Genomic DNA, 24,563 nt, shown 5'->3' on the forward strand with positions numbered 1-24,563 from the left:
AGACACACAGACAGACGGTCAAGCAGTAGGTTCAGTGCTTATCTGTTTTTCCAAAGAGCCTGTCAGACAGCAGAAAAACACCATGCAGCCTGAGAAGGTTCCAGAAAGTGACTTTCTCACTTGGGTCAGCTCGGTTTGTTTTCATTTTGTCTCCATGGACAGAGTAAACTTTCGAGTATATAACGCCCACAGTGTGACCACTGAAGGTCAACATCTCTCTCACCCAACTCTCTCCCTCTCTCCCTGTCGGCTCTTTCAGCAGTGCTTGATGGAAAAACGATGATGGTTAAAGAAGGAAACAGGCGCTGGAAGGTAGAGGGGCTGCTGTGTGCAAAAACAACTGCTGATGAGGAGAAAGGCAACAGAAACACAGGGAGAAGCTGTGAGGTCGTGAGCGGTGCATCGCTCCCATCCTGAGCAGCACCCACCCTTTCATCACTGTGCTCTAATCCATGCAGCACCTCAGCATCTCCCTCCTCAATTCAGAGCACGTTCTCCTCCTCACTGATTCAACAATCTCAAACTGATATCTGCGTTTTGAACATGAAGAACTTTAGCCAAGAATTGAGGAGCTGAGGATGGAGATCATTCCCTTCATCTATCCTGACCGACTCTAATCTCATTGCTTCTTCTCTATATGACTACAGGATGATGAAACTGGTCTGAAATGAAAACAAACTGGATCCTTGGGTCAGATTAGAGATCCAAAGGGACCGTTGAGGTCCGGCACAGCTCAGGTGGATGAAAGCGTGAAGCAGAGAGTTCAGTTTAATATCCAAGGATGTTTCTCTGCACTCCGATCGCAGGTAGAGCAGTCAAAGTCGGAGAGGTGATGGTGCTGACGTCAGAACTTACGCACATCATACTGCAACAGAGCACAGTGCCAAGTCTGAGGGCCGGGCCTGCTGTGCAAAGAATTTTGGGTAATGGAGTAACGACCTGAAGCTAACTGCAGCAGTGCAGACGGAGAGGTAACACACAGGTGAGCATGTGCAGAGTGTGTTCTTATATCAGACCATCATCAGACTTTAGAATAATCAATCTAACATCAGGAGAGCAGCTTAAGATCAGACTGTTGATATCCTGAGTTTCTGATGTCGTCATTAACCCTTTAAAGACCAAAACTTTCTCTGTGTTAGCTCATGACGCGTTATCATTCAGCCTCCGCCCAGACATTCCTACTGAAGATACAGAATCTATAAGATAAGACTCAGAGGCTTTGATAAGAGATTTTATACAACCTTACTCAAACAAGATGAAACAGTGAGGTGTGTTTGCTGCAGATTCATCAACATGAAACGACTCCTGTAAACCTGGTGAACCAGAGCCGAACAGTAAACCCAGCTCTGCCCCTGAGAGTCAGACTGGGGGGGGGGGGGGCACCAACGCCTTGTTCTATCAGACCCTGCCAGGCTCAGCTTCATGGAGCCTCCATCTTGAGGTCCCTCCACCAGCAGCAGCAGGGACAGGCACAGGTAATGGCTGCAATGTAAGCCAGCTGCTGGTAGAGTCAGCTGATCTCATCTCTTTGCTGGCTGAGGAAAAAAATACAGGAGCTGAAGAGGAAGGTAATCAGCAGGATGAAGATGGGATCACGTCATGCACAGCACTGGTTCTCCAGGAGGGAGACTGGACTCTCTCCTCCTGCAGATCTGAGTCTGGTGATAGGTGCTGGGCAGGTGTGAGGATATCTTAAAACCTCCACCTGCGCAGCACCGTGACCAATCAGAGTCCAGCCTGCAGACCTCAGCATTGCTGGAGACGGTGCGCTTACATGAACACCAAACACCTTCACTCTTTGCTTTTATTAGACACAAGTCACAATAAAGCTGATGTTCTCTCACTCTCTGCTCCTTCTATCTTTATCCTTTTGTTTTTATTCTCAGGGTGAAAGTGAAAATGATTCTAAGAAGTGTAAACACAACTTCAGTCACAGCTTGTAATGTTTGCCTTAATAAATGGATCAGAGCACCAACAAATGGAGCCACAGTTAGCTACAGATTTACTGAACCACAGTGTGCTCCGTCTCGTTGTCAGTGAATGTGCACGCTGACACACAGAGGAAGGGCTTCAGGGTCACAAACACCTGACTCATACTAACTCTTAACTTCTCCTCCTGCAGCAGCAGCAGAGTAAGGTTGTCCCAGGTCACACCGTAAAACATCGACAGGACCGATCAGCACAAACTGCTGCACAGAAAATAAACCCTACACTAATGTTCTTTATTTGTCATGTTCTCTCAAAGATAACTCTTAATCATGTTCCATCATTAGCCCCAACTTTTATATCCTGTCAAACAAATAGTGACCTTCAGAGTGACCTTCCCATCAGCCTCAGTACTAATCTCTAACCCTGTGTTTGTGTACAGCCTCATTGAGCCGTTGTTTTCCGTTTTAGACAAAGTGAAACAAAGTAGCGAATTACATCAAAGTTTAAATCACACGTCTCTATCCACTGAGACACGTTCAGTGAAGGTTTTGGTCTTTTCTGGGATTTGATGACAATAAGAAAATAAACAGAACATTACAGACGTCCTGGAAGCACAAACACGTCTGATTGAAGCCTTCATGAAACCTGAGGTGTTTGATCTGACCCCTGACCCCTGACTGACTACACACATATTAAACTCTGAGTTGACGCCTGGTCCCTTTCTAACAGTCCAGATCCATGCTGTCTCTCATCACGACCTGATCCAGATGAGGATGTCTCATTCTCACATGTCTGCTGAGTTACAATCTGACACAACAAGCTCTTAGAATGAAGGGAACAAACTGAAAGAGCAAACAGTGACGGGGTCTGAACCCTCGCTCCGTAATCTATGCCTCCTTCAGGACATGTTTTCCATCAGGCAGCCGCTGCTGCAGACAGAAACACATCCATGATACATTAAATCATATCGGTTAGTGATGGAGAGAGGGATGTTTCAAAGTACTTAAAGCTCTCGTCTGTGCAGGATGATCACGACACCGAGGCGTCAGCAGCACTGAGCCTCTCTGATTCTACACCTACAGGTGATGGAGCAAGGTGGGCAGGAAGCAGCGTGGAATGGAAGGAGGGAAGGATGGACAGAGGGGAGCAAGGAAGGGAAGGAGAAGCAACTGAGAAGACGGATAAAGACAACACACATGCATACACACACACACACACACTCACGGACACACTCACACACTGACAGAGAAACACACACGAGTCAAACTACGGCTGTCCGATATGTGAGCAGATGCACACACTCACAAACACACACGCCGAACTGACACACAAAGAAACCAGGAGAAAAAAGATGAGGGGTGGACGCTACTCTACTGAGGAGATGGGAGGATGACAAAAAGGGATGGAAAAACGAGAAAGGAAAGACAAAAAATGACCGACTAAAGAAATCTTATCCAATGCTACACAAGAGCCTGTATTTAGATCAGCTACAATCTAAATACGTCTACAAAAGAACACGACTACTCATGAAGAACAGCAAGAAGAACATTTCACAGAGTCTCTCTGCAAACAGGGAACCTGTAATATCTCATCAATATCAGAGAGGAGGAGAGAAGTGTGACAGAGAGAAAAAGAGAGAGAGAGAGAGACAGAGAGAGAGAAAGAAAGAGAGAAAGAGAGAGAGGAAAAATCAGAAAGAAAAACATCAGAGGGCCAAACGTGAGACGTCAGAGCTGGAAATACTGTGACAGGAATAACCAACAGCAGTAGCACCGGACACAAGTCAGAGGAAGAGGAGGAGGGACTCTTCTCTGACTGGAGGACAGCAGCAGGGTGTGATGGGCCTTTTATACTCGAAGGTTTACAGTTCACTGAAGCCGGATGAAGCCGTAATGAGAATGTTCTATGGCAGTGAAATCTAATCACTCCTGCAGTGTCATCACAGAGTCATTGAGCAACACTTTAAACAACAAAACGTTAAACTTTACACCTTTACATGTTTACACTTCATCCACAGTAACCACGCTTGACCTCAATCACAAACAGGAAGTAACAGGCGGCGCGGGAGGAGCTGCTGTTTCCTCTCTGAACTCCAGGACCCGACCTTTGAGCCAATAAGACCGCTCTGCTCTCGTTCTGTTTAACGCTCTGTCTCTATGAAGTGATCCGTCAGGATGCCTCAGACAGAGAGAGAACAGCCAGCAGCCCCCGCACCGGCCAACACTCAACAAGAAAACACACTCTGGACTGGGACCGGGACTGGATTTGGACCAGCCCAGCAGGTCAGACCAGGAGAACAGAGCCGGTCAGGACTGGGTGCTGTTTGAGGGAGAATCAGAGAAAAGAAAGAGGAGACATTGCACACACACGAGCAGCGAGCGAGCCGGAGGGGGACACAACCAGAGAGTCAAATACTGCAGTCCACGTGCCGTGCAGCAGGGTGTGTGTGTGAGTGTGTGTGTGTGTGTGTGTGTGTGTGTGTGTGTGTGTGCGTGTGTGTGCGTCTAGGTGAGAGAGGATGTATGTGTGTGTGCAGGTATACCTGTGTGTCGTGTATGTGTGTGTTGATGTGTGTACATGCGTTCGGCGGACTCACTCCCGGGGGCTGGGCTGGTATTGGCTGTAGCGGTGGAGAGAGCTACGTGAGAGGGGGTAGAGATAGCGTTTACGTCGTGAAGCTGACTGAGCACGGAGGAGCGCCGTCTCACCGCTCCCTGAAACGAACCGCTTCGCTTGAACGTGCTCACTACCTCCATCTGCAGGACAGAGACAAAACAGCAGCACTCAGTGAGGGCAGGAAGGGCCAGTCTGAGTGTGAGCGTGTGTGTCTGTGTGTGTCTGTGTGTGTGTGTGTGTGTTAATGTATGTGTGCATTATGTCGTGCGTATCAGCAGTGTGCAGTGGGATGATGATGATGAAGTGTGTGATAAACACATTTAAGAGTCAATCAGCTCTACCTCTCTGCTGATCTTTAACAGAACACCTGTGTTTGTATGGTGTCCCTCCTGAATCCAAAACAATCAAAACCCCTTTTTTATTGTCCTGAGTGTAGCTGAAAACTAGCTTAGCTTCATCTGACTGAATTAAGATGTTGTGAAGGCATGATTACACATCAACCTCCATCCAACAGGTGAAATGTTCCAACGCTGAGGGAGAGAGATTCACTGTCTTCAAAGATGCTTTTATTCTCTGTGACTCTGTGATGTGTTTGTTGTGAACGCTCATGTGAAGATGACATTGTGAATAATCCTGCAGCCCTGGTTTGCACGTTTGTGTGGTCAGGGGTCCTTTAAACATAACTTCACCTTTTCATCCTGCATCGGGGCGTGTCATCACGCTCGTGCTGAGCTGCAGATTTAAGCTCAGCACACTGAGGTGGCTCTGTAATCATATATCTATGAAGACACTCTGAGATCTTTCCTGCAGAGTTTTCTACTGCCTGTTGATTTTAGGACTTATTTTGAGATTCTTTTAATCACATTTAAACCCGGCATGAACTTTTACCCCCCTCCGTATATTTCTTTGCTTTTATCCCCGTATGAGATCCTCTGGCAGTGCTCTGATGGCTGTTCCAAGGTCCCAACTGAGAACCAAAAGGTACAGGGCTTTTTCAGTTAGAGCATCTACACTTTGGAACAGTTGCCAGAGGAGATCAGACTTGCAGAGTCAGTCCTTTGTTTTATTTATTTACTCAAGACACGATTTTACAGAAAAGCTATTTAATTTAAACTTAGATTTTAGTGGTCTGTTTTATAAGTTTGTTTACTCTTAAGAATGATTTGGTCTGCTTTGCTTTTCTAATTGCTTACATTGCCCATTGTTAAGCACCCTGTTACCTGTATTGAGCTATATAATAAAGTATTATAATAATAATCATAATTTGTATTATTATGTTGTTATGATCCTGGTTCGAATCCCCGGCCGGGCGGGTGCCTTTCTGTGTGGAGTTTGCATGTTCTCCCCGTGCATGCGTGGGTTCTCTCCGGGTACTCCGGCTTCCTCCCACAATCCAAAAACATGCTCAGGTTGATTGATCACTCTAAATTGCCCGTAGGTGTGAGTGTGTGCATGAATGGTTGTCTGTCTCTCTGTGTTAGCCCTGTGATAGGTTGGCGACCTGTCCAGGGTGTACCCTGCCTTCCGCCCAAAGCCTGCTGGGATAGGCTCCAGCCCCCCGTGACCCCTAACGGGATAAGCGGTCAAGATAATGGATGGATGGATGGATGGATGTTGTTATGAATATTTCCTGCCTCAGCAGAAAAAATAAAAACTGCATTTTAATTTTCTAAACAGCCACCGTGCTCCAGAGACCCACGTAAAAACTACTTTCTGGATGTAACTGATGAACACGGATCATAAACGTGGGGTTTGAGGAAGACTACAGGAAGATCCTGATTCAAGATCTCTCTGTGAATCCAGTCAGAAGGATATAAGAAGATATTTTACAGCTCCAAAATGTAAACTGAAGCAGCAGGGATCATAGAGGCACGAGGAATGGAGGATATGTTTTAAATCATTATCAGGCTGTCCTTTCATCCATCCGTACTGGGAAGAGATTACAAAAGATATAAGATGTATTGATTTTTCCTTTGTCATATTAAGACAAACAAAAGACCAAAGATAAATACTTTTATAAAGAGCTTTGGTTGAAAGTAAGAAAGAAAGAGATTGAAAGTGGCTGCAGGTGACCCCACCATCACAGGAGGGATCGACTGCTGATGTAAGTAAAAAGAATCCTTGTATAGAGAAACTTCCTAACTCTGTTTCTATTGTTGTTTCTGTCTTTGTTATTTTGTAAAATCATAAATATTCAATAAAAATGAGAGCGTAAAAAAATGATCTTAAATGCAGTCGGTTCTGTATGAGTCTGTGAGTGTGTGTGTCAGTGTGTGTGTTTGTGGTTTGCACACTCAGACCGAACCCTCGCAGTAACATGGAGCACTTAAGGCAGAGACAGGCACTTAAAGAGAGTCTGGCTCTTCGGCAGCAGCTTGTTGATCGTGTTGACGCTGCTCTGCTTCCTCACACCGATCAGTGCCACAATCAATCAATTGAAGTGATCAGGCCTGTCTACTTAGCAATCGCTTTTACAGTATATACACACACACACACTCACAGCGGTGCCACTGCAGCAACACACACACACACAGACAGACACACACAGACATACACACAGTCACAGCGTTTATCCTCTTTATAAGATACATAATCAAACATTAGTAAACATGTGAGCAGAGCGGTGAGCTGCTTCAGGGAGGAAACTGGAGTTATTATGTTTGGCACGAGTCAGAGAGCAGCAGAGACAGAAAGAGAGAGAGCTACAGAGAGATAAACACAGAGAGGACAGAGAGTACACATTTCTTTCTTCCATCCTTCACATGAGTCTCTTTAGTGAGTGTGTGCAGGACGGGAGTCTATCAGTGTGTTTAATCTACAGACACTCATCATCCTCAGATTCATGGACTCTGGTGTTAACGTGTCCTCATGTCTTTGAAACAAACTGCTGAGGTGTCCTGAGCCTGCAGCTCCTGGTCTATGTGTGTCCCTGGATGAGTGTGTTTGTTTGCAGAGGCGGTCCAGTCTGACAGTACCTGGGTCTGGATGCGGTTCAGCCCTCTGAACCAGAGGATCTGTCCGCGGCGCAGCTCTCTCTCTGCACAGTCGATCTCCTCCTCGTCCTCGGCCATCTCCTCCCCTTCGTCCTCACCGGGCTCCAGGCCAAGCCCCGCCTCCTTCAGGCATGGCAGCCGCTCTGTCGGCACCGTGGCGATGACCTGGAAGCCATGTTTGTTAGACTCTCAGCAGACGAGACAGTGGATGTTTACTGAGCGGCTGTGAGCCTCTGACACTGGATGGATTGGATAACACTAGATCATTTGTACTCTGTATTATTGAGACAAACAAATATTCACAAAAATCCCTCCAATCTGAAAGTAACTTGTACAGTCAAAGAAAGGTTTAATGCACAACAAAAAGACTCAAGCTGAGCTAACAGGCCTGATGTCTGAGAGGAAACCTGACAGATTAAAGTCGATGTCAAATTGAAGATTAATACTTTTCCACAACTTCACATTAAACATGTACAATCTTCACTCTAATGTAATTTATGATAAGGAAGGAAGCTTGTTGCTGTTGAATGTTTCCTTCATAGTGTAGTAAAGGTTATTTCTGAGTAGTAAAATACATCACCTCATCTTGAAACATACATGTTGTTTCCTAATAAAGACTTTAAGATCATGAACAAGACAAAGTTTGAAAACAACTTCCAGATTCAAGATCTGGGCTCATTGCAGGAGCAGGTGAAAGCAGGGCGAGTCTCCCCTCAGGTAAACCAGCTTCCACCTGCTCTGAATCTGACTCATCAGGTGAGAGCTGCTTACCTGCCCCCAGAGCAGCTCTCCAACTCCCACGAACAGACACCAGAGCCACTGCTCCACGTTGAGAGGGGCACAGCTGAAGGGCTTCCCTCCCCACTGCACGATCACGATCTGCAGCACAGACACAGGAGGGTCATTCATTTCACACATTCAAACACAGAAAACAAGTCCACTGCACCGCTCAGTCTGCAGCATGAAATAACAGCGTGACAGTGAGGTGTGACAACACCTGACAACTAACAGGTCCACCGTCATGTTGACTCTATCACTGAAGCTCCATGTAGATGTGCACGAGCACCGATTAGTTCATGAAACATGAAACTAACTCTGAACAACTAAAGCATTAAAATCTGTGCCTGCACAGTTAGTTTTATCTTCTCATGTGAATGTCTCTGTGTTCAGGATCTCTGCAGGAGAACACTGTGTCCTCATCATGTGTAAAAAGCATAAATGTGTCAAAATTCAAAGTATGACGTGTTTTCAAGGTCTTTTTCTGAATTCAGGATTCGTATAAATGTGTCTCAGTGTTAAGATGTATCCTGGCTCCCTTATCATTGATTTATATTCATTATTTATTGATGCTTGTTTGCAGTAATTTACTGCAGAGAGTAAATGAAGGAGGTCGATAACACCTAAAGGAGACATCTAGCTTTAGGTGACCATACGTCCTGGTTTGACCCGGAACCTCCTGTTTACAAGTCTCATGTCACAAGTCCCTACCAAATATCAATGAAACACTGATATGTCCCGGTTTGGAAGAATCCCTGTCCTGGTACAATGTTTGTTTGTTGAATGGAGGTCTATGAAAGAGGATTAGAGACACTGATGTATTTTTTAGGTCTGACCTTCTTCACAGAATGTTCAATTTTTTCCTCAGAATTCTAGAACACCTGCTGTTGCTCTCCATACAGACTGTTTTTCCTGCAGACAACAAAGCCTTCTGACACCTGATTGGTTGATACGAGTTAGACCACAGACAGAGACCAGAACTCTTCACAGACTAAAATCCAGACCCTGAGATACAGATTCAACATGTTTCTGAATCAGAATCTGTAATTACAGGTTAGTTGTAGCTGAAAGTAAAAATCTTTGTCAGGTCTGTTCTCAAGAGGAGAAGAAAATTACTTTTACAATGTTTGTTTGTTGAATGGAGGTGGGATCCATCATTTCTGATGCATTCCAGGAGGTCAGGAAATCTAAACGCTGATTGTCTTTAGTGACACAGCATCAAGCAGATTTGTGTCTCAGTGTAAATGTTTGATCTAGAACAGATTGTTAGCTGCTCTTCGTGCAGATATCTGTTTATAGAGAGAAAGAAATCCTCCTCAGATTACCAACCATGGGAGCTGGGATGTCATTACTACAAACAGAGAGCAGAAACTGTTGATAGAGATCAGGATCTAAGGTAAGGTTGGTTTGGCGGCAGAGTTGTGCAGATAGAGTCCAGATTTCAGCTTGTGTCTCTCTGAAATATGACCTGCAAAGAGACATTTTTTTTGTTCTGGCACAACAAACTTCGCTCTGTGGTTTGTTCCAGCCTGCATCTTTAATGTTGGACCACAGTCACACTTCTTGTTGATCTACTCGCCTCAATGGATGTAGTGACAGCATTTTAAATAGCCACATGATCATTTACAGCCTGAACAAGGCTTATCATCCTGACACCATCATCCTGACACCACACGGCACAGTCACAGGTCTCAGAGGGAGTACGACACAGAGTATCACATACAGTAATATCATCTTTCTTCTTCACTTATCTCTGTTTTCACCTCTCTCAGCTGTCTGCAGCCCTCAGCTCTCTCCTATCTCTACTCCTCTCTCTCTGAGCTGCCTCCTCATCATCGCCTCCCTCCTCCATCTCTCTCTCTCTATGCTCTCTCGCTCCCCTGACTCCACTCTCAATCTCTCTCTCAGTCTTTGTTTGCTCGTCTGTGTTGTTGTTTACTCCTTTCCCACGGCTCAGAGCATTTCTTCTGATTTAACAAACAGTCCTCCCTGCTGTGTTTGAGAATGTCTGAATCTGGAATCTGAAATCTGGACTCGTCCTCTTCTTCTTCAGATCTCTGCAGCTTTGTAGCCTTAAACTTGATCACACGGATGGTTTTAAATCACATTAACTTTATTACATCATCATTTTAGCCTGAGGAGGAAGAACGATGAGCAACATTTACAGACTGAAGATAGACTCTTAGACCTGCATTCTCTCTAATGTCCACTAGGGGGTCAAATCTGTCTGATGGTATATCAGTCTGTGAGAAAATGTTCCTCCTCCTCCTCAGCTGATTTATTCCCTCAGTAAACACTAATGAGTTTATGGTCTCAATCTCTAGTTTCTTCTTCACACAGTATGGTGTTCATTTATGGTCCCATTTAGAAATACAGAGAGCAGGAAGAGGGGGAGCAGCCTGACACTAACAGGTGAGACCACAGGGACATGAGAAGTGTCTTGATAACTGTTTGGATGTACGGAGAAACTGAGCTGTTACATTTTTCAGAAAGTACATTCCCTGTTAAGCCTGTTTTCGTGAACACTGTAGCTGCGCACTCAATTTAAGACTTTTAAATATATTTTCTAGACCCAAACAAAAGAAAAGCAAACACCATTTTTTTATCAATATAAAAAAATCACTGAACACAACACATCTGGAGATCTGGTGAAGTATTCAGACATGCCATCCAAAATGTAACCCTCCTCACTGTAACAATAAGACTTTATAAGACATTACATTTTTAAAGACCGAATTTAAGACTTGTTATGAGTTTTTAAGGATCAGTGGAAACCCTGTTGATGAGCATCCTGATGAATAACAATTACTGGGAATTACTGACGCAACTAGTTAACGCCAGAGTGTTGATTTATAACTTTGCATTCAGTAACCCCTCACTCCCTCCCACTCCGTCTTTCCAAAAAATCAGCCAAAGTGTCGATATCACACGATCTGACCATAAACCAGCCTCTCAAAAGACTAAAAAGTTTATATTCAGTCATATTTTCATGGCACTGCACTTACTTGATTCTGCTCAGTGACTCCTCAGAAGCTAAGCTTCATAAAAACAGTTACAATTCAAGACAAACAGTGTGTTTCCTCCAAACGAGTGACCATCAGGAAAAATGTGGTCTACTTTTCAGCCTCATAAACTCATCTACACCCAGAACCAGAACTCAGAGGGCGTCTGTAGCACTGTGATGGATTACTTACTCTCCTCTCCTCTACTCTTTCCCTCTCACCCTCCCTGTATCTTCATCACTAAGTCAAACTTCGTCAAACCTTAAAGGTGCTTCAGAGAGTTTTAAACCTCACCTGCACGGCGAAGGTCCCAAGAACAATGGTGCAGAAGATTGGGTTGGCGAATATCCCGTCAAAGACGTTCCTCTCTCCGTGGATCTTACGGGCATTAATCTCGTTGAACAGCTGCATGAGGACGAAGGTGTTGAAGATGATGGTGTAGTGCTCGGAGGGCGGGGAGTGGAGCGGAGCGTTACGGCCGCTGTCGATGTTAAACATGCGCTCGCCTAGAGGAGGAAGAGAAGGAGGAGGAAGAAGAGGAGAAGGAAGAGGACGAAGAGGTGGATGAGAAAAAAAGGAACAGGGGAATAAGGGGGAGGAGGAGGTTAAGAAGAGGATGAAGATGAGGAAGAGGAGAACGAGGATGAAAATGAGAAGGAGGAGAAGGAGGAAGAGGACAAAGAGAAGTAGGAGGAGGGAAAGGTGAATGAAATAAAGAAAGAAGAAAAGAGAGAGGAGGAAAATGGGGAGAAGATGATGAAGAGGATGAAGAGGAGTGTTTGATCGGCTACTGAATAAAGACTCTGACCTGTGGATGCTGCAGAAATGGAACCTGTGTGTGTGTGTGTGTGTGTGTGTGTGTGTGTGTGTGTGTGTGTGTGTGTGTGTGTGTGTGTGTGTGTGTTTGTGTGTGTGTGTGTGTTTGTGTGTGTGTGTGTGTTTGTGTGTGTATGTGTGTGTGTGTGTGTGTGTGTACCTATGAACAGCAGGGTGAAGATGATGACGAGCTGATACACTCCATGTCCCAGGATGTTCTTCATCATGGTCAGAGAAATGAGCGGGTTGTTGCGTCCGTATGGTTTCCGTAGTAACAGGTCCTCGGTGGGGGGCTCAGTGGCAAGAGCGAGAGAGGCAAAGGTGTCCATGATCAGATTGACCCAGAGCATCTGCACCGCCTTCAGAGGGGAGTCCTACACACACACACACACACACACACACACACACACACACACACACACACACACACACACAAAAACAAAGTGTGAGTCAGGCCACTGGTACACTGGAGTCCAGATTCATTAACACAGAGCGTGGTGATGGAACAAACACTAGTGGGTGTTTTTACAGCTGCAGGCAGATTCTCTCTGGGCCCCTTATTTCAACTCACATCTGCTACAATCTGCTAAACTGTACCTTTAAACGCTACACACTCTACCTTTAACTACTACACAGTGTACCTTTAAATACTAGACACTGTACTTTTAAATACTAGACACTGTACCTTTAAATGCTACACATCTCTGCACAAGTTGTGTGTGTGTGTGTGTGTGTGTGTGTGTGTGTGTGTGTGTGTGTGTGTGTGTGTGTGTGTTGTGTGTGTGTGTGTGTGTACCTGTGTTATGTGTCTGTACTGTGTGATGTGTATCTGTTATGTGTGTTTGGGTACCTGTGTGATGCAGGCCCCTGTGAAGGCCACGATCACAGCCACCACATTGACAGTGAGCTGGAACTGCAGGAACTTGGAGATGCTGTCGTAGACGTTTCGTCCCCACATCACAGCCTTCACGATGCTGCTGAAGTTGTCATCAGTCAGGATGATGTCAGACGCCTCCTTTGCGACGTCCGTACCTGCGATACCCTGAGACATGGCGAGAAGAAGACACATGAGACATAAGCACACGCTGCTCAGATTAAATATAATATCCTTGCATGTTATTACTGGAATAATCCTTTGATATACACATAACTTAAAACTTTCAGTAAATCTGTTGAGTTTATTGTGTGTACGTCTGTAACACACACGTCAATATAGAGTCAAATGCAGGTTACCATGGCAAAGCCCACATCGGCCTTCTTTAAAGCTGGTCCATCATTGGTTCCATCTCCTGTTACTGCAACTACCTGCCTCTGCTCTATGACGGTACTGTCGATGATTCCTGAAAACAGTGAGTGAGGACACCACAGTGGTTCAGTGTGAGTGAATAAATGATGAAGAGCTTTTTACATGAAATTGCATGAAGAATATTAAACTTTAGACACACCTTTAACCAGAGTGTGTTTGTCTGTAGGCGAGGATCGAGCCAGAACGCGGAGCTTGGGCCAGATCTTATCGATACGCTCCTGTTCGATCTGATCAGAGAAGAGAAAGAAAAGGAGTGATGATGATTCACATTGCGACAGAGTGTGAGGACGTCTCTGCTTTCACTAGATGTCACTGTTAACAGGTTCAAAACACACAGGTGTGATAGAAGAACCCAGAGACACACTCGACCTTCATACTGAAAGTCTGACAGAACCATCACTTCACGTCATCACGTCATCACGTCATCACGTCATCACGTCATCACGTCATCACGTCATCATGTCATCACGTCATCACGTCATCACACCATCCCGCCATTTCTTACTGAGCTCACAAACATATTACATTTGTATCCCAGTGTGTGATTTCATATTGGGTTACTGCTTTGTGGAAGCATGAGAGGTAAACACAGCAGGAGCTTCACACACACACACACACACACACACACACACACACACACACACACACACACACACACACACACACACACACACACACACACACACAGCACTGTTCTGCTGGCTCACAGTGATCCTGGGTCGCCTCTGTAATTACATCTGATGGCGGCACATCAGGGGGACAGCTTGATCCTACAATCACACCTCTGAGACATATTTTCAATATTTTGTTTTAAACAGATTTTTGGGGTTTAAAGGACTAAAAGACACAAAGGATTTTAATCCTTGGGGGAAGTTTTTCGGATCAAAGTGTGTCCACTGAAAACTGAAAACAGCCTGTTCCAGACGATTTGTTGCATTTGTGACTTCAGATCAAATACCACCTTTTCATTTCACAAAATGAACTGAACGATGATGAAAACAATCCACAGTTACAGCCCTGCTAAATAAATATTTCACCTAATGAGTGTAAAGCTGTTAGAATTAAAAATGAGGAGTTTGTTGTTGATGCTTAGTGGTCGCTGTGTGAGGGTTTAAGGGTTGCTGTGAAAACTGAAATGTTCTCCAGGTTAGAAAAAGTGACTAAAATCCTTAAGCAAAAAGCTTTTAACGGCAGAATTTATTTGTAGAGTTTGAAAGTCAGTAAAATCACCAATGTAAGAAATTCTGTTTTTGTGTCACTGCTGCACACTTTTTTAGCCTCGCTCTTACAATGATCCCTCTTCATGACCTACAGAGTAAAATCTGATTATTTCTTCATACTGAGTTTTAGTTCCTGGGTTCGGGTCAGATTTTCTGTGAACAAAGCTGAGAAGATAGCTCTGCTCATACAGTTTGTCAGTGAGAAGATCTGTCACATCCGGCATTTTGTAAACATGAACTATTAAAAGATTAAAAATAAGGAAACGATTTAACTGTATGTAAGTTTCCCGTGCTCTGACCCTTCAGACCTCTCACCTCTCCTTTCTCGTTCCTGATTCGTCGGTTGAAGTCTTTGCCCTCCAGACAGATGAAGTCGTCTCCGGGGTGGATGATGCCACATTTAGCAGCAATGGCCCTGGCTGTGTTGATGTTATCACCAGTCACCATCCGCACCGTGATGCCCGCACGCTGACACTTACGAATGGCATCAGGAACCTTCAGAGGGGACAACACAATGCCAATCACCTTTGAAGCACAGGTTCTGATTAATCTTTTAAAAGTCACTGACTGTCCCTTTACCTCAGGCCTCACAGGGTCCTCAATCCCCACCACAGTGATGCAGGTCAGCTCTGTCACGATCTCTGCCTCGTTGTCCCACTCTGGTTCTGGATTGGCTGGCAGGTCACGGAATGCGATGCAGATTGTCCTCAAGCCTTCACACGCCATTGGCTCAATCACCTGTTAATCAATCATTCAGCAGTTTGAAAAGATGGACAAACATATTTCAGCTCAGCAAATGTCCCGTAGTGCTTCAAACGGAGTTACACTGCGAGCACTCAGTCTGAAGTTTCTGTGCGCTGACCTTGTGAGTACCTTGGTGGGAATGTTTGTGACACGGCTGAGGGGAGAAGCCCCGCGGCTCCCCGCAGACAGCAGAGGGAAGACAGCGTGACGGAGAGAGGAGGTGACATAAAGACGCCAAAATGCAAACTGAACTAGTGAGCTGGAATAAAGTTGTGTAAGGAGCAGAGTTATTTTTCTCTGGGCACAAGCTGTGTTCATCATGAGCCAGATTTAGGTCAGTTAGCCCATCAGTCAGCAAAACAACACTCAACACGGACTGCACGAGCGCTGAAATACAGGAAGAGGAACCAGACTGATACAGCACGGCAGATTATTTATGAATATTTGTAATGTACGATGGTCTGCTGATGCTGACGACACCACAGCCTCGTGTCAACCATCGTCCCTCTGCTGCCTATCACTGGTGTTCCCCTGTCCTTGTTGACCAAACCTTGCTGGTCTCACTGGCTCTCAGTATCTCATTAGCTCAAACTCGGCATGAGTGAACGTCGAGATGCTGCTTCATACTTCTGTTCTACCACATCTCCCAAAAACATTTCAAACCGCTGCGATACCAGAGAGACATTACCTTTTACTTTCAACTTGTTTTCTCTGAGTGTGTGTCTGTGTGTGTGTGTGTGTGTGTGTGTGTGTGTGTGTGTGTGTGTGTGTGTGTGTGTGTGTGTGTGTGTGTGTGCACTCCCTCTGGCTGGTTGGACCTCCTCATTAAGAATTCTTCCAAAGACACATTTTCCCTCTGAACTTCTCAGATAGTTTCATTAAATTTTAGTTTGAGGCTCACATCATCTCCAGCCTGCTGCACGAAACCTTGATGTACAGTTTGACAGCGAGTCATGCTCGTCCAGTCGTGTTTTAATCCTCTCTGAAATACTGTAGGAACAGGATCTGTTTTAAATTCTGGAGGAGCTGTTGTGCTCACTTTTATCTCCTCGTCTCTAAACGACTGCAGACTGAACTGAACTGAACTCCGCTGCCCTACTTTCAACTTGAACCAAACAGTACAAACAGATCAACACTGTTCCAGTCGTGTTTCATCGTCTGTTTGTATCTAAGATTTAACATCGACTGCCTTTATGTTTTAAGAGGGATGTTATCATCTCATCAGAGTCAGTCGTAACTAAAAGCACTGGCATCACTGCTTCACTGAGCCGAACTGCTCATGCAGGATGTGCGTCTGCTCTGACCTGTTAATCCTGGAGTTGAAGTAAAAATAAAGAGTTTCTATGACGCACAGTATGAAGTTAGAGCAGGGAATTAGCTGATTTCTCTCTGCTTCCAGTCTAAGCAGCTTTACATTCAGGGGGGCAGTTCACTAAAAATGAATTGTAGCTGCAAACAGCATCAAGACTTGTGCAGCATTTTCTCCTGCTATCTGCTCCATCTCAAGGTCAGATTCACGAAGCATGCTGCTTCAACGATATTCAGCCTCAGAGCAGCTCTGTGCAGTGTGCTTTTGTTTTGCGTCTGATTGTGGAGATGAGCTGTCAGCATCTCAGCTCTCTGCTGTACAGAGCTGAGCTGTGTCCTCTCATCCTGACACAGATGATGAGCTGGATGGAGAGTAGACACTACCAACAGTGTACGAGAAGATAATCATTACAGAACTATCATCTCAGTTTAACCTTTCTTACTCCATGTGGCAAGTTAGCACGAGCAGCCAAGACCACACATGTAGAAAAGTGTATACAGGTATGTAACCTGTTAATAACTGATATTCTGATCACTGAAAAGTTTGAGCGTATATTGTCCTCTATAAACACTGTGGCGTAATTAACACTAACTTCAAGCACATGGCTTTCAGCATGAGAGTTAGAGAGTATACATATATATAACTCTGTTTAAAACACATGAAAATACATTTTAATATTGGACATTTACTGTAAAGTTTGCGTTTTGCTGAAAAAAAGAAATCTTAGGCAAAAAAAATTGTAGTTTAATTTTGAATAAACCCTTATAAATATTGTTTTTTAAATAAGTTTTCTGCCTTTCTTTGTGGCCAGATGAATCCTTAAGTTAGGGTTAGTTAACAGTTAATCAACAAAAGCAGTAGCAGCAGGTTTGTTGATAACAGCACAGGAAACACAGCCACATGTGCATATAGGCAGGCATTTTCTGCAGACCAGCTAAATTAAGTATGAAGCCACATTTAAACACTTCAAGAGACAGTGAGGGGCGTGAGTCTATGGCACCTTTTATTTTGGGGATCACCTTTAAGTTTGGGAACCCCTGCAATATCATATTATAATATTTGGTCTTGGTCATGAAGTCTTCTGTTTTTAATTCAAAGGCAATTTTGCAGACTGCTTCACATCCATCAGCACCCAAGAGAAAAGATGTAAACCCACCTTCGATGAGTGAACCATCAAGGAAAGTTAAACTCACTCAAACCTTTGAAGAGTTTTAACTGGATACTTTCAAGTTTACATCGATCTGCTCTAAAAACAGCAGAGAGCAAGAGGTCAAAATTCAGGGGGCAGATTACTGCACGATCTCTGTCTATAAACCCAACTAAAGACTTTAGGAACATAAAGTAACTCAGCAGAGATTATAAGTGCTGAGTTACCCGTCAACAGTTAAAGACTGAATAATAAAGAAGTGATCCAAGCAGCAGTGATGATGGGCGGACACTTTACTGAGAGGAGAGAGACAGAGGCTTCGTCTCATGAGGAGAACTCAGACAGATATATCGTTGTTTGTTTTTTCACTTTGAAAAGCATTAATGTATAGTTTTTTTCATGCTGTCATTAAGTCTTTAACGTTGTGTATCTGTTTCCTGTATGTTAGATTTAAAACTATTAATTACACACATAAAACGTTTTTCTTTATGCTTGAATGTTATAAAATAAATATGAATCACATAAAGAAAACAATCCCATGCACATCAGATCTTCAAACCATCACGTCTCACCTGTTTGACCATCTCGTCTCTGTCACGGGGGCGGAAGCTGCGCGGCTCTCCGTTGGCTTCAAGGACGTAGGAACACCTGGAGACAGACGGAGGACAGAAAATAGATGTTGTCTCTTAAACTTTAAACACAGCTCGCTCTGAACTTTACCACCCCGTCTGATTCACAGATCTGATGTAACTCCACCACCTCTCTAATCCTCCTCCGTCACTCACTTCTTCAGCATGATCTCAGAGGCTCCTTTGCTGTAGAGGCGGAAGGATCCATCAGGCAGTTTGATCACTGTGCTCATGGACTTACGGACAGAGTTGAATGTGTACACCTTAGGGAGAGAGAGGGAGAGAGGTGTATGTTATTACCTGAGCAGAGGAAAGAGAGATGTTCATAAAACATAAAGAATCAGCTCCTCTCCTGTCGTTTGTTAAGAGCGTGATGCTGATGCCCCTTCACTGCTGTGAACTGATGAATTATATCCTGCTATGTGATCTTTGAGCACTAACAACACAACACAGAGTCAGTCACTGCATGAATGAAAATGCTGGATACTGAATATTTAGAAATGAAAGTTACATCTCTATCTGCAGCTTTAAGGGCCTGTGTCTACTAACAGCATGTTTTGCACTAGCAGCTCCAACTATCTGAACAAACCAACACAGCTCAGTGTTTTCAGCTTCAGCTATTTTTTGTCACTGCACTTGAAACAATCTAGTTGATAATAGTTAAACTTTTGAATACTGGCATGATTCTCAGTGTCACTTCTCCATCATTAACCAATCAAAATCAAGAAGAGGGCATTTGTGGCCTAGCGGTCTAAGCGTGCACCCCATGTACAGACTGTAGTCCTCGCGGCAGCGGTCACAGGTTCAACTCCCGGCCCCTACCATTTCTTGCATGTCTTCCCCCGTTCTCTTCTCCCTACATTTCCTGTCTCTCTCCAGCTGTTCTATCCAATTAAGGCAAAAACTGAACTACGTTTTTTTTTTTAAATCAAGAATGGGCGGGACTTCTGATATCCGCTCTGTCAACAATAGCGGCGGAGGTCAGTACTGAGGAGAAACTATCCACGCTTGTTTTCCTGAGGTTCAGTTTCCAGGTCTCGAGCTGCTGCTGCTGCTGCTACAACAGGATTTCTATCTTTTGTTTGTACATTTCTTCTTTGCTTTTATTTTTGTTTTTAAATAAAATTAATAGTAATACATAATTTATTTTCATACTGAGCATTAAAAAACAGAGTTAACAGGCATTACTGAGGGAAGTGCAGCAGTACAACTTTAGGAACACTGTACACTGATGAAAGAGCTCTGAGGGTGTGGGCGCTGCACAGGGTTACTGGAAACAGCCCTAATTAGGTCCAAAACACATTTTAATAAAACATGAAGAGTTTCCTCTACTTTTGCCTGTTAATTCATTGATGTATTTATGGAAATATACTGTAGGATGAATATCTTAGAAATAACAGAAATTGAGCTTGTAACAGCTCACATCCTGTGAAGCTGAAGTTTGAAGTTGAACCTTTTTTTGTTGAATGTTTTCTTGATTACTTTCATTATTGTTAAAGAGGGCTTTTTTGCTCCTTGTTGCTTTTAATGTAAATTGTTGTCTGTGTCTTTCTGAAGCACTTTGAGTTCCTCAGTGTTAGAAATGTACTTTATGAATAAAGCTGCATGCATGCTTCCTGCAGCCACGTCCGCAGAGGACCAACCATGGAGTCTTGAAGTCCAACAGAATTAAAGGTTTCCTTCACATGCAAAGATAAGACATCAAAGGGGCAAAGATGCTCTAAGTGAGATTCAGCAGACACACTGTGATAACTTTCTGTTAAAGCTGCAGGAGAAAATGTTTACATCACTTTACATAACGTGAAATGCTGTGTTGATGCTGTGTGGCCGCGGTGCAGCGCCCCTACCTTGTACAGTCTCTCCTCGGGGATCTGCTCTCTGACAGGTGCGTAGTCCTGCTGCAGGTCTAAAACAAATCCCAGCAGGCCACACTCTGTCTTGTTGCCCACCTGCTTAGCCAGACCCCCCTCCACATCAGGGGGCTGAGAGAGAAGAAGAGGAGGGGGTCAATTATAGAGGTGAGGGAGGAAGGAAGGAAGGAAGGGAGGGAACAGGAAAGAAGAAAGAAAAATAAAGGAGAAATTAAAATACTGACAAACATTCACCAGAACAGGGCTCACAAAAACACAGAAAACAGACAGAAGATGTTCTCTGAGAAACAATACCATCTGTGTGTGTGTGTGTGTGTGTGTGTGTGTGTGTGTGTGTGTGTGTGTGTGTGTGTGTGTGTGTGTGTGCGTGTGTGTGCATGACTCACCATGATCTTGGAGGTGTAGGCGCTGTTGATAGCAATAGCATTGACTAACAGATCCAGAGTCCGGGGGTTGATCTGCCCGGGGTCCGGGACCACACGGTGATGAACCTCACCTGGAGAACAACAGAAGTCTGAATTTAACATGCAGCAGTTATAATCTCTCTAAACTCAGCCTGCAACCTCCCTCTGCTCTCTGACATAACTCTGATACATGAACAGGTACCAATGAGGTCAGTGTGTGTGGACACATAGGAGCATTTATATTCTGCCATTTACAATATAGAAATATAAGAAGCCAGCTTCAGAAAAAGGGCTTTGTGTTCATGTATAATGGCTTCAGGTGAGTCAAACACATTCATGGTAAAGTACACGATGAATGCAGACCCTCTTCTCTGAAAGAAATGTTTCTTGCTCACCGAGGAACGTCTGCACCACGGTCATACGGTTGGTGGTGAGGGTGCCCGTCTTGTCGGAGCAGATGGCCGTGGCGTTCCCCATCGTCTCACACGCATCCAGGTGGCGTACGAGGTTGTTGTCCTTCATCATTTTCTAAATGTGAGAGAGTGATGGAGAGCAGACGGGATGGGATAGAGGGGTGGAAGGGGCAGGGCGGGCGGGAGAGAGAGATGATTAAATGAGAGGTATGTGACATTTATCAGTTTCTGTTTGCATTAAAGACTTCAGTGGTTTCTTATTTACTCCTTTTTGGCCTTCACTCCGTCTAACATAGTTCATCTGTTAAATCCCTCTGATGAAGGATCTTAGTGTGATTTTTAATTCAGGCACATTTAGAAGTAAACTTAAATCTTTGACATAGTTGGACGCACGGTCCTGCAGCACAGAACAAACCTGGATGAAATTAATCAGAGCTTTAAAATTCTCGTGTTGTTTCCTGTATTGATGGTTTTCATTTTGACCATGTTGTCTTCTTTTAGGTCTTATACGTAAGCATTTTGATTTTGACTTTTTCATCCTTTCGTTTAAATCAGCACACTCTGCATCTCCTGAAGTTTGTCAGTTTTGTGGGACATGACAGGAAATTATTTTGTGATGGTAAGCGTTTAAAGAGCCCCAAAATGTTAAAGTTCACTGCTGTAATAACTGAAGATAACTCAGGTGAGCAGTTTCACCTTCTCTTTCACTTATCTTGATTTAAAAGTTACAGAGAAACTGTTCGGAGAGAGATTTAGGAGAGGACATCATTGTTGGTTCAATGAGGGGTTATGCCTTGCACAGTCAACTATAGAAATGGTGGTACTGACTCCTTCCCCTCTGTTAACTTTGTTGAAAGCACAGGTGTGTGTTTGTACCTTGACAGAGTAAGCCAGAGAGATGGTGACAGCGAGCGGTAAGCCCTCTGGGACGGCCACGACCAGCACGGTGACACCGATGATGAAGAACTTGACAAAGTACTGAATGTAGACCGGAGTGCACTCAGTCATCCACGTGCGACCTGCAGCACACAACATAAAACATGATGAGACGATGTTAGCTGTCATAGCTATTACCTTACTTTGATCTGCAGACGTGTTTCTAAAGTGATCAGAGTGGAGCTTAACTTCAACATCGACTACTTCCTAAAGATTACATTCCATCTCTACCGCCAAAAAACAGACGCTGACCTCTTCAGCAAACATTAATCACACTTCTGTATCAAGTTTAGCTCCACATGAAGTGAGTAAAGTTTGTTGTTCTCAATATAATGACTTTTTCTGACCACATCTTCAATCAAATCAGAGCAAATAAAATCGATACTATACACTGTACCTTTAAATAGTACAAATTGCACCTTTAAATATCACACACTGTACCTTTAATACCACAAACTGTAACTTTAGTCACTACACACTGGATCTTTAATTACTACACACTGTACCTTTGTGTTTGTGTGTGTGTTTGTGTGTTTGTGTGTGCGTGTGTGTGCTTGTTGTTTACACACAAACCTTCAACAACAAACGTGTTGATGACAAAGTACAGCACCAGAATGATGACAGTGATGGCCGACATCACCAAACCTGAGGAGAGAATCAGAGACGACACATGATGTCAGGTTATTGTTTCATATATCTATGTTTTCTACATATATACATACACATTTTAAAATAACAATAATCTGAAATGTTCTGTTTATTATTGATTAGTAAAATAACATCACTCTAACTCTGACTCTTCACTCCTTGTCTAAAATTTCAAACAACCCGCTAACGACCAATATTCAGAGAGAGCTTCAGTAAACGTTGCAGTCACAGCCTCGTGGTGCTGATGACGACTGAACCTCCTCCATGTTTTTTTCTCAAACATAAATTCCTAATCAACAGCTGCCCCCCTCAGGTGTGCGGGTGTGCAGGTGTGCAGGTGTGCAGGTGTGCAGGTGTGCAGGTGTGCAGGTGTGCAGGTGTGCAGGTGTTTACCTGCTTTGCCGATCTGAACAGCCAGTTTGGTGAGTTTGCCCTGCAGCACGCTTTTCTCTTTCTTCGGGACGCTGGTCTTCTTCTTCTCTCGGTCCTCCACCTCGCCTCCCTCTGCACTCTTCAGAGGCTGCATCTCCATGGCAACACCACCATCCTGCTTCTTGGCTGAAACAGAAAGATGAACACTCGGTAAAGCTCTGCACTTCCAACTCATCCACACAGGGTCCACCTTCAGAGGGAAACATCTGACTCCAGCAGGACCTTGAAACTAATACTTTGACTAATGTAACTGAATGTAGAGTCACTCTGTTGAGTGTGTGTCTATGACTGCATTATATGATAGTAATGCACAACAAATAGTGGTTGAACAGGTTTATCCCTTCATGTTTTAAAAGAGTGTTATGAAAGCTTTGTGCTATATTGCTGTAGATCAGAGCCCCCTCAGCCTGTGATTATAAGAGTTCTTTTCTGATAACTAATGAATTTAAACATTTTACTGAAGACTAAAATCAGAGCACATACTCTGGTCTGAAGCCTGACTAATACCTCTGCAGTGAATCACACACTACACCAGAGCCAGAGGAGCATCTTGTCGGAGATGTAACTACGCACCATGTTGATGTAGAGTACAGAGCTGTTACATGTTCATTGGTAGATTAACACTAAAACTATGGAGGACAAGATGTTTGATGCAAGTGTGTAGCTTTTACACAAAACTATAACTCCAACATGTCTTACTCAAAAAGTAGAGATGCAACAATTACATAAATCAGAGCTAATAAAGATTTTTCAAAGAACACTTTACCCGACAGTTGTTTCTGATGTTTGTTTTTTTTGTATTTCTTCTTTGTGTCTGTTTTTCAAACAAGCTCTCAGATTTGATGTATTTAATCTGCTGTTAGGAGTCCCTCCTCCTAAAGTGTCTCACAAACTGCCTGTTACTGATCTTTCTCAAACGATGTAATGCTCCCAGTTTCATTCAAGACTGACCGGGAAAACAAATTTTTTGTTTGTCCAACAAGTGACTTCTTCTGCTCAATAAAAAAACTCCTCTCTGAGTCAAGAGTTGAATAATGAGATAAAGATAAAGATAAAGATATGATACGTATTAACTTCAGCTACTGACGTGGTTGGTCTTTGGCACATTTTTTACTGAAGGGCTGAAGTCTGTCAACAGATACTGATGCCTCTGACCGCCATACATCAGAGCATCCCTCTAAAAAAGCCTAAAAAAATCTCAATACAGTCACATACAGGGATGCTCTAAAGCAACCGACTTCTTAGTTCTTTAAACAGGAATGCAAACTCCAACTCACAGATTACTCTAAAGGTCAGAAACACCTAGAAAAGTCTAAATTTAGCGAAATGTATTTACCATGGCTAAACTCAGGATCACATAGTCTGCAGATA

At 43.8% G+C, this 24,563-nt stretch overlaps 1 protein-coding gene across 1 annotated transcript in view; it reads right to left on the reverse strand.

Annotated features, from left to right (window-relative positions):
* The window catches only part of atp2b3b (ATPase plasma membrane Ca2+ transporting 3b), a 53,203-nt gene that overhangs the window by 7,527 nt on the left and 21,113 nt on the right, over window positions 1-24,563 (reverse strand). Inside the window, exons 7-24 of the mRNA XM_034696792.1 lie at window positions 23,154-23,318; window positions 22,686-22,757; window positions 22,053-22,195; window positions 21,159-21,291; window positions 20,746-20,855; window positions 20,336-20,470; window positions 18,645-18,751; window positions 18,432-18,507; window positions 15,239-15,397; window positions 14,975-15,154; window positions 13,579-13,666; window positions 13,367-13,473; window positions 12,984-13,175; window positions 12,294-12,507; window positions 11,612-11,823; window positions 8,310-8,417; window positions 7,521-7,703; window positions 4,526-4,685 (exon numbers count right to left, since the gene is read on the reverse strand). Of these exons, the coding sequence (XP_034552683.1) occupies window positions 4,526-4,685; window positions 7,521-7,703; window positions 8,310-8,417; window positions 11,612-11,823; window positions 12,294-12,507; window positions 12,984-13,175; window positions 13,367-13,473; window positions 13,579-13,666; window positions 14,975-15,154; window positions 15,239-15,397; window positions 18,432-18,507; window positions 18,645-18,751; window positions 20,336-20,470; window positions 20,746-20,855; window positions 21,159-21,291; window positions 22,053-22,195; window positions 22,686-22,757; window positions 23,154-23,318 (2,544 nt within the window). The remainder of the gene's footprint in view (window positions 1-4,525; window positions 4,686-7,520; window positions 7,704-8,309; window positions 8,418-11,611; window positions 11,824-12,293; window positions 12,508-12,983; window positions 13,176-13,366; window positions 13,474-13,578; window positions 13,667-14,974; window positions 15,155-15,238; window positions 15,398-18,431; window positions 18,508-18,644; window positions 18,752-20,335; window positions 20,471-20,745; window positions 20,856-21,158; window positions 21,292-22,052; window positions 22,196-22,685; window positions 22,758-23,153; window positions 23,319-24,563) is intronic.

The sequence above is a fragment of the Notolabrus celidotus genome, chromosome 11, assembly GCF_009762535.1.
Source record: "Notolabrus celidotus isolate fNotCel1 chromosome 11, fNotCel1.pri, whole genome shotgun sequence".
Lineage (NCBI taxonomy): Eukaryota > Metazoa > Chordata > Actinopteri > Labriformes > Labridae > Notolabrus > Notolabrus celidotus.